Genomic DNA, 10,648 nt, shown 5'->3' with positions numbered 1-10,648 from the left:
ATAGCTTGACCCAAGCGGCCGGGTGTATTCGAAACGATACAAGCGTAGCCATGAAGACTTTAGTTTTCGCGTTGTTCTTACTGGGATCTGCTCTACAATTTTGTAGTAAGTTTATCATTTGAAACTTTGGTTTTTATTCTAGTATTTCCGGTTGTGAATGTTATGTGTTATGTGTTAGGATTTAGAGAAGTCCGAAGTATTTTACTAATTGTATTCAAGTTGCTTCCACTTCATAATAAAACCGTTATCACTTGGCGATCAATATTACTTAGTTAAGCTAGCTACTTTTTTTTAGTTTTATTGCCATTCTAGTATTTTATTTTGTGCCAAATTTGTAGTATTTTTACTTAAAGTTTTAAAATGTAAATATCTTCAAAATGAACTGAATACATAATTGTAGTTATACAATTTATGTATGGACTTGCGTTAGGTATATTTCTGATTTATAATAATAACAGGAATCGTATTTTATAAAACTGAATTTTTGACAACTAAGGTTGCAGAATCTAAACTGATTTATAATCGCGTCTTTATATTTATATATAATTTTTTAAATGTTTCATTTAACAACTCTAGAAAGAGAGAGCTATTAATGTGGCGGAGAATCATCACTCTGGAAGTTTACAGCTTCATGTTAATTATTTTTATCTTTTATTCGCATGTTAGGACAATATTTTTATCAATTTTTGTAAATATTGCACAAACAGTAGAATAACTAAAATATTCGAGGCCATTTGGTTTTTTTCATATGCACTATTTAATTTTTTAAAAATGATATCCTCGTTTGGAACTCAATAATTAAAATTTGGCATTATTTTTACGCTGGCCAAGGTCAGGTCCAACGACAGCTGTTCTGTAGTTGAAACAATGCAATGTGAAGTGTCGGATGTTGGTCTGAACTCGCCGGGTTTTGAATCTATGTTCCAAATTGGAATATTTTGGGTATTTAATGTGATTTTGAATAAAATGCGCACATATGTTATAAACTAATGATTTACACAAAATAATAGCTAACTGAATAGTTTATTCATAATTAGTTTCAGAAATATTATTCATTTTGAACTCTTATTTAGCTAAAGTCGTGGTTTTGCGATTCTTAAAACATATTGATAAGAACCATATCTATTTAAAAGAAGAAGAAAAAAAAAAATCCCTTCGACTTAGATGTAATTAAAATTGAATCATTAAATCGAAAGAGCAACATTTACTATCGGGTTTTTCGTCTCAAATAAGTATATCGGCCTTTTTTTTGGTCTTGAATACTGAATGCAAATTTATCTAATTTCCTATTGCTTGTAAACTCTTGAAATAAAAGCTGGCTGTATATTAAATTGCAAGGAATTTTTTAAACCGTGAACATAAGATAAATATTCATAAGATAATTATTTTTGAGTCGGGTATATTGTGATGAAAATTAATTGTATTCCAAGAATACATATTCAATTATAAATGCTTTTTTTTCCCCTTCCAAAATAAAGTCATTGCAAACTAGATCTTGTTTTGGATATAGTACTAGTTCTAGGGGTGTTTTCCTTTTTCTAACACCTGTTGGAAATCCGACTGGTTAACATTCGTATCTTCTAATAATTTGAGCTCATAATTGTATAAAGTAACCCCTCATTAGAAAAAGATAAGCTTTCATGCTTCTTAATTTAATAAGGAACTTTATTATATCTTAATATATTTCCCGAGAATTATCCTCTTTAAAGTAATTTAAATTTTTTTTCTCTCTATAAACTGACTGTACTTATTTTGGTTTATATTACTACTATATTTGACCAGCAATAAATTGCCACCACTATGCATCGGATAAATGTAAAGAGTGTTATGCATACTTTAAAAATTGCCAGCAATTCGCAGTTTAATAATATTTAGAGTTTTAATAATTGGTGCCCTAAATAGAAAGCCTTTTAATTCGGAAGCTACAAATTTAGAAAAACAAAGATTTCTCGAAGCGATACCTTCCTTAATTCATTTCTCGTAGTTATAAAATGGCTTTCTTTATCTCAATATTTTCGCAAATGGAAGGGGGGATTAGCTATGCAAATATGAACTCTTCGATTACTAACCAAATCAGACCAACCATGGAAGTTCTGTACTGGTGGACAAGTTTCTATTTCAAATACAAGTACAGGATGTAAAGTGATTATCATAATAGATGCCTTTTAGAGTAGAAACGCCAACTATATTTTCTTAACATTCCTTTTCCATCGTTGGTTAGCTTTAGAAGTTAAAGCGGGGAAAAATATCCAAGCATCAAATTTCTACTTGTGTGAACTTTCAAAATAAAATCCAGAATTAAAAAAAAGTTTTTAAATTAAATTCTGCATTGATTTGAATAAGAGAAACATTAAAATGCAAGAATTCCGTACATTAAAAGTTAATTTTATAGCTCAACTGGGGTCTATATATTCATCACTTCCTCCCATAGTCAGAGTGATTGCAGAAAGGAACATAAAACATAAGCTGCATATAAAAATCCATATGTTGCTGCATTCAGATTTTGACTACATTCAAGAGTCGGAAGATTTAGAATGGGTTAATTGCGGAAGTCTTTATAAGAATATGAATTTCATTTATAGAGACAATTCCATAATTCAAAGAATATTTTATTTTATAATAATACCTACTTTTTCGTATTGCTTCAGAATTTTTTAATTTTTAAAATCTAATTTCATTTCTGAAACGTTAATGGAAGTTTTTTTCCCCTCTGGATTCATTCTCCTAATTATTTTTAAATGGACGAAATTAAAGTTGGCTTGGAAAGTTACCTGGAAATTACTCCGGTATCGTTGTTTTCATGTAATTTTACAACTGATTGTTCATCCAATAACTCCATGTGTATTTGCGACGAATCAATTTTAATGGTTTTCGTCTAGATGGGGACAATCTTGCTTTTTCTTAGTTTTTTTCAAATTTTCAAAAATGAATAAATCAAAAACCACGTGCTTATTAACTTTATTGCCAAAAGGTTCAAGGGTAACTAAAATATTTACAAAATTAGAAACAAATGGATAATAAATAAAATTCTTAATTTTTTTTTATTTTTTTTTATTTGAAGACGAAAATATTTATAAAAAATTGAACGGGTTCTTATTTTTGAACTATCTGTAGCCATTTCGCTCAATTTTCCTTGTTTAAATTTAATCAATCATTCTAAGAATGATTATGCTTATAAAATTCTGAAATGTTTATTTCCACAGAGGCGGAAACTCCCCAGAGGGTAGCTTGTACCACGCCAAACTGCCCATCTAATTGCAGGATCGATACAAATGCCCAGCCTTGTCCGGCCTGCCTGTGTGATGATGATCATGCAAGTAAGTTTGAAAACAGCCATGAAATCACCATTTACAATAAATTTCAATTTTCGAATGCAGATATATGTAATGATATTTTAATTTCCAAGATTTTATCTTAATTTAGCCCATAGTAACTTCATTCTAACTCTATTCTAAAAATATTCTCTTATTTCGTGATCCAATTCCACTTTCGGTTTAATTAATTCCTTTGTAAAACTAATGCGACATCAGTACTACGTATGAAATAAGTTTTTACGCAGCCTTCAATGCATCTTTGCTTTAAATATGCAAGAATCGTAAAGAATTTCTCAAGTTTGAATTATTTCACTGAATAAACAAATGTCGAGAGGAAAATGCAATGCTTACTCTTGCTTAAATAATGGTCGAGCCGAATACCCGTTACCGATATATCTGCTATTATCTGGAGCTGCTGCTTATTATTTCACCTCCTTAGATAATATCGTAAATGATAAATAAATAGTTGGTTCTATATTGCATCATGGAATATTTAAAATCTATTAACATAATTAAATTTAGCATATTCAAATTTCATAAATTAGTCTGGTTTTGTAATTGATTCTTATTCAAAATATTGGTGTCTCAAGAGTATTCTTGTTGCATATGATTCAAAAGGCAGAGGACCTATGTAAAATTTTAAAATTCGTAATTTATAGGAGTATTTATTGACTCAAATTACATAAAATACAATTTAGTTCACTTTGTTCACAGATGTATGCCCCAAATAAGCTGATGGGTTTTGATTAAAGTGATTATCCTATATATTAAACCATGTTTGCCTTAAATTAAACTGTTTTATTGATTTAATTGTATAGATACTATAAAAGATCGTACAAAACTTTGCCTTGCATTTTATTTTTTTTAGAAAATATCGCATTTCAATTTTTCACTTCATACAAACACATGCTAAAAAGTATTTTTATATATTTAATTTGCAATAATAGTTTATTTTGTAATTGGAGCTACTGTTCATGTGATGACATGTTAATAAAAGCTAATTTTTGTCCTTTTGACGTGAGCTTTTTGTCCTTTTGACTTTAAATTTTATTATTTTGTGAGAAATATTTTGTTGAAATATATGGTAAAATATTTCTTTTAAAAATCGAAACTTAATTTATAGGTTAAAGCATTAGTATCATTAAAAAGTTTTTTTGAACTCGATGTGAAAATATTACAGCACATCTATTTTTTTTTTTTTTTTTTTTTTTTGCAAGTTAAAGTGGGAAAACTATAACATTTCACTGAATTTTTAATAAAAAATTCAAAAAATTGCTACGAGGTGGACATCCTTGGCTTCCAAGGTATAAAAATGGCAAATTGGATAGCTGTAGATCAAACGATATGGCCTGTAGAGCGCCAACACACACACACACACACACACACACACACACACACACACACACACACTGAGCTTTATTATAACTATAGATTAATTTTATGATAAAAATAATTAACCTGTTTGAAAGTGAACATAGTATAAAAATTACTACTTTAGTTTTTAGTATGTTCTATTTATTCCTGCAGCTAGAAGTAAACGCTCCTCCATGAATATTGCGTGCACCATGCCCAAATGCGACCAGCCCGGATGCAGCATGGATTACTCGGCTCTCCCTTGTCCCAGTTGCGAGTGCAGTAATGACAGGACCAAGAGGCAAATAGCATGTTCCATGCCCGTATGTGACGAGCCCGGATGCAGCATGGATTATACGACTCTCCCTTGTCCCAGTTGCCAATGTAGCAATGACACCACCAAGAGGCAAGTCGCGTGCTCCATGCCCAAATGCGACGAGCCCGGATGCAGCATAGATCACTCGACTCTTCCTTGTCCTTCTTGTAAATGTAATAAAGAGAATGGTAAGGCTTTTTCATAATTAGTAAATAATTTATTGGTAATTCGCTTCGGAAATAAACTGCAATGTTAACGTGATTTATAATGGATCACGTTAACGTCTTAAATCAATCAATCAATCTTAAATGGATTTGCAAGTTGAAACAAAAAAATAACGTTTTTAATTCACAATGGAAGCTCTAATATTTTGGAATGTATAGTAATTAGTTGTTCCTATAGAAAGTAAGTAAAGTAGGAAGGACAACTTTCTTTGTTCCTGTTGCAAAACTCTCGATGTTGAGAAAGTGTTTTATTTTGTTTTCGAAAGTAGATGATTTGCTACAAATTAAGTTAGATGGATTTTTCTTTTGAAAATAAAATCCAGATCGGGATTTTTCTTGTTTATATCCAATTTTCTGAAGAAATTTACCTTGCATATTAACATTTTTCTTAGTTTCTCTTCCGATTTTTTTATTTCAATCGGTTGACAAAAACGCATGGAAGACAGATTCGATTTTCGGATACTATCAACCGCATGTCGGGGATTAATCGCCAAATAACTCGCCAAGGAATACACGATATATTCAGTAAAAATGTTAAATTCACGACAAAGGTTATTAATAAGTAAATATTGTACGTCACTGTCATGTAAGGCGGTCTCTGGGATAACACCGTTGGATAATATGCGAGATAGTTTCGGTGACCAACCCTGCTAGTTTCTTTAAATAGAGATAACTTTGTAATTGTGCGAGTTATATTAATATTAAATCGCATTTTTGGGTCTATCGTATAACGATAATGAAAATTTCTCTTGTCAGAACATCGTAGTAGCTATTCATATGCTCATTGGTAATAATGCACAGGAGCTTTCAGAATTTTGAAGACTATAATACAAATTTAAAACATTTTCCGATAACATGCAGGAAAGGTACTTGTTAACGGCACTTTATAGAGATTTAAACAAGTTCCTCCTACTGGACTAGACTGCTATAAAAGTTGAATTTGAAACCATGATAAAACTTGTTAAGGCATTTTGAAATGAACATTAATAAAAATATAATATGCATTAATAAGTCTTATTAATGCACTTTTGCATTAATAAAACTTTTATTAATGCACTAAAAAGTAGAATCTTGTGAGTTTGCTTGATCTTAAGCTTTTATAAGTCCCGTGAAAGTTCATCAAACACTGCTTTTAAAAATGATATAATTCAAATAGATTAGCCTTTCGGCTTAGTTATTTATTTGTCGATATCTAAATTTCCTGTAAAAAAAAAGCAAGGATTTAAAAATTTTAAAATACTCGTATAAAGAAAAATTGTCTGAAAATTTCACTTCTTTTTAACCCGACTCGTTTAGTGTGTCTCAATAAGTAATTATATAAGTAACTTGATATTGTTATTAATATGTAGTATTGGCGCCCTGTGTAGTTACCGTCATGGTTATGAGGAAGTTAATCGAAAATTAAATTCTGGAGGCTTTATGGATACTCGATTAATATCGCTCGTTCTTGGCAACCATTTGATGACTTAGCCATGAATTTGGCAACAAGTTTTCGAAGATACCGGAATCTTGACATCTCTGTTAGAGCTCGGGATTCGTAGTTTTTTTGTTCCGAATATTCAATGCTTTGTCAAGACAACTATAAAAGTGGAGGATACGAGGAGGGGCAATCGATTGAATTCCCTCTTTGAAGTTCTCATCTCCAGCAAATTCTTTAAGCTCTATTTTCTCTTTATTTATCAGCTTAGTTCTTACGGTAATACATTCTCTGTAACAATAATAAATCTACCGAATCGTAAAATTATTTTGGGAAATTAAATTTGCCAACTCTTGTACTACTTTTTTTATTGAAAAACATAATCTCTTCCGCAGTGATTATCTCGAAATTTTAGTTTAAATTTATCGCAAAATGAGCTTTATTTTATAGATGAGTTTTTCCTTGTATAATTATAGGCTTAGAATTTAAGTTTATCGGTGGTAATCTCGGGAAATTGGCTATTTTTAGAAATGTATAAAAGAATAGTTTTTAATCATGTGGAGGAAAACATTTTTCTGATAATAGCTATTATTGGATTGTTTATGAAGTATTTTAAACTACATAAAATTCCATCTGTTTAAGTTCGGCAGATAAATTTTATTTGGACGAGTTGTTCCTTAGAAAAATTATTCGATGTTATTTGGTGTTTTTTCTTGTTGGTCGTTTTTCAAGTGTGTAATTTTTTTCATATATTGGAAAATTCCGTAGACTTTTTTTGAATAATTTAAATGTTTTGTTTAAATGAAGGGAATGCAGAAATTTTAAAATTGTTTGACGTTGATTTAAAAAAACAAAACAAAACGTGCCGTTCTGGGAAGAATCCTAGATTAAATGCCTCGAGGAATAACTTAACGTTAAAAAAACCACTTGCATTGAAATTAAGCTGGAGGATTATTTTGAACAGGTCACCTTTGGAAACCAGTCGAATCAATGATCATTAAAATTTTCTGTTAAATATTTTATACACCTTGATCTGAATGTATTCTTCAAATGTTTTTAAGCTTCAAATTTAGAAACCTTACGCCATTTTGCTCATTTTACCATGCATCTCCCTAATCTATTAACTTTCGCTTTAAGTTGGTGCAGTAGCGATCTGCTATCATAAACTTCTTCTAAAATAACTAAAATTTATAATCGCATTATGCGTATTTATGACTACATTAATGACTTCCATTTTTACATCTTGAATATAATGGCTCAAAGATTCTGGTATTCTCTTTTCAGCTAGACGACGTAGAAGCCCTCAATATGATAGAAGCCCTCAGTGTTCTACCCCTAGATGCCAATCAAGATGCACCGTCGATTATTCAGCCTATCCTTGCCCAATCTGCAGGTGCAATACAGATATAAATGGCAATCCCTATGCAATTCAGTGCTCTACACCTAACTGCCCTCGAGGATGCATGATAGATTATAACGACAAACCTTGTCCAACTTGCAAATGCGGTGGTAGAAATAACGGTTATCCTTACGGAATCCAATGTTCCCCACCCAACTGTCCCAGAGGATGCACGGTAGATTACAACTCGTCTCCTTGCCCTAGCTGTAAATGCAATAATGGAAGGGATAACAGCCCGTATACAGTTGCATGCTCGACTCCCCTATGTGGAGCTGGATGTACAGTAGATTACTCTACAAAACCATGCCCCAGCTGCAAGTGTAATAATGGGCAACGTGGTAAGTTTGAACTTTTCTTCTTGCAATATGTAATTACATGATTAAAGAATCTCATGTAATCCTCTTTTTCACTAGAAACTAAGCCTTTAAAAAATTTTATGCGAGTTTGGAAGGTATATTTAAATACTAACTACAATAACCGGAAATTTATAAACAATATATTGATTTTAAATAAAATACATAGCCATAAAAACCTGAGTGTTGTAGAATAGGCTGCCAAATTTAAAGGACGATTTTTCAATCTATGATAGTTTTTGTATGCAGGTATCGGTACATAATGACGCATAAATTGGGTAGCTGCCAATGTGAACAATTTTGGACAATGTGGAATAAAATTAGAAACCATGTTTATAAAAATCCATTTTTTTTTCTGCATTGTTATTGGGCATGTTTTGTAAAGCTGCTCCTTAAATTCAATCCCGTTTGCTAGCACAATTAAGTTTCAAACTCCTGCAGCTGTTAAATTTAATTTTAGTCATGACGTCCTTTAACTTTGATCATATATTAATCAATTTACATGAAATCTTTACAAGTAGACCCCTGTCTAAAAATTAACTTTTATATTCATGAACTATTCATAACATTAGATGAACTATATTAATGAGACAATTGATAACCTCAACCGGTCTCAAACCACAAGTCTCGTTTCCGTATAAATGTAATCAATCCATATAATAAAAACAACATCATATGATACGATTTGTTGGCTGGCATGTCTATAAATTGCATTGAACGGAATATGTGATGGGAAATTGTTCAAAACTTGATAGAACAGAGCATTGGACCTAATACAAATGGGTTGCTCTACGCTACTTCAACATGTCATTTGATTGTCAGTTTCTACGTGCAGGTGTTGCCCAGTAACGACAATCGACACACTTATTCAAGCTTCGAGAATCCGCTGAAAGAACATTACACTTGTGAACGACAAGAACTATTGTATTCTATTTTATAACAGTAAATATAATTTTTTCTCAGACGTATAGTTTTTGAAATTTTTTTCATGAAACATGGTTTGAATACAATTTTTTTAAAAATTATCACGAGTTTTAAGTGCTCACTGTAATATTTTTTTTCAGTCAACCCAGGCCGAGTCCAGTGTTCTACTCCGAAATGCGACCCTCCATGTAGACTCAACTATGTCACAGCAGGTTGTCCCCAGTGCGACTGCAGTCGAAGAAACGGCTGAAACTGTAAATATTTATTTAAAACTGTTGTACACAAACTGTACCTGACCTTTCTATGATTATGGATATGGATTCCATGTTTTAATTGTGTTGTCAGTGTGTTTTTAAATAAATGTGCTTTTCTTTTGTATTTGATGCATTAGTTCATTTAATTTTAAAGCAAAATATTTTAAAGTAAGTCTTATTATTTTGTTTATTCAAACTAGCGGTGTTTTACAATAACGAAACGATATAACGAAACTTAACGATTCCAAATTTTCATATTTGACATGGATGCTAATATTAATTTGTTAATTATAATAAATTTGCTTATTTAATATCATCCCAATATTTTATAATTCACATTAATACTTTGTTATAAACAATTACTCAGAATCCTGTATATTTCATAACTTTCACTTATTTACAAGAATATTAATAAAACCGAACATCTATTTCAATAATATTCTGTATAAACGTGGGTAAAGGCCAGTCTTGAATCAAGAAGATAAATACAGGTTTTTAAGTTAATGATGATTTTAAGAATGTTTTTTTTATATATATTATTAACATGTTACAAATGTATTGAAATATGAAAGTTAATCATCTTATCAAAAGAGCAGCTTAATAATTCAAGTCCATTGCCTAGACCACAAAATGCCGAAATCTGTGACTTCGTGTACGTGTACATAAATGGACAGACAACTATAGAGTTCATGGATTTCATCCTTAATTTGCTACAAATCTGCAATTTCGATATGAAGACCACGTATTAAATTTATAGAATGCGTAGATAGACATGTGGTGAATAGCTTATAAGCCAGTAAGCTAAAGTCGTCAGACTCGCTTGACACAGCAACCACACACACACTCGCTCGCCGGCTATGATGCTTGGCGCTACTCGAATGGGTACAGGCGCATTAGAATCAATAGCTAATACATCATCACTCAACTGCCATATCGTTCGTCTCATCTCCGACTCACTGGAGGGAGAGTCTGTGGTGAATAGTTTATAAGCCAGCTAACAACTACGCTATCCGAGCAATTGCTTTTGTATCATGGTCATGTTACTGGACTGAGAACCACAAGATCCCAGGCTCTATCCTCGCTCATATCAATCC

At 31.5% G+C, this 10,648-nt stretch overlaps 1 protein-coding gene across 1 annotated transcript; it reads left to right on the top strand.

The window, feature by feature from the left end:
• On the top strand, window positions 1–9,678 carry LOC129983572 (uncharacterized). Its single transcript, XM_056093098.1, has 5 exons — window positions 1–105; window positions 3,204–3,317; window positions 4,842–5,171; window positions 7,909–8,361; window positions 9,441–9,678. The coding sequence occupies exons 1-5, from the start codon at window positions 51–53 to the stop codon at window positions 9,548–9,550; spliced, it is 1,062 nt and encodes a 353-aa protein (XP_055949073.1). The 5' UTR covers window positions 1–50; the 3' UTR covers window positions 9,551–9,678.
• Window positions 9,679–10,648: the final 970 nt, after the last annotated feature.

Source organism: Argiope bruennichi, chromosome 9 (assembly GCF_947563725.1).
Source record: "Argiope bruennichi chromosome 9, qqArgBrue1.1, whole genome shotgun sequence".
NCBI lineage: Eukaryota > Metazoa > Arthropoda > Arachnida > Araneae > Araneidae > Argiope > Argiope bruennichi.
The sequence above is the reverse complement of the archived record's forward strand: the minus strand, read 5'-3'. Positions and strand labels throughout refer to the sequence as shown.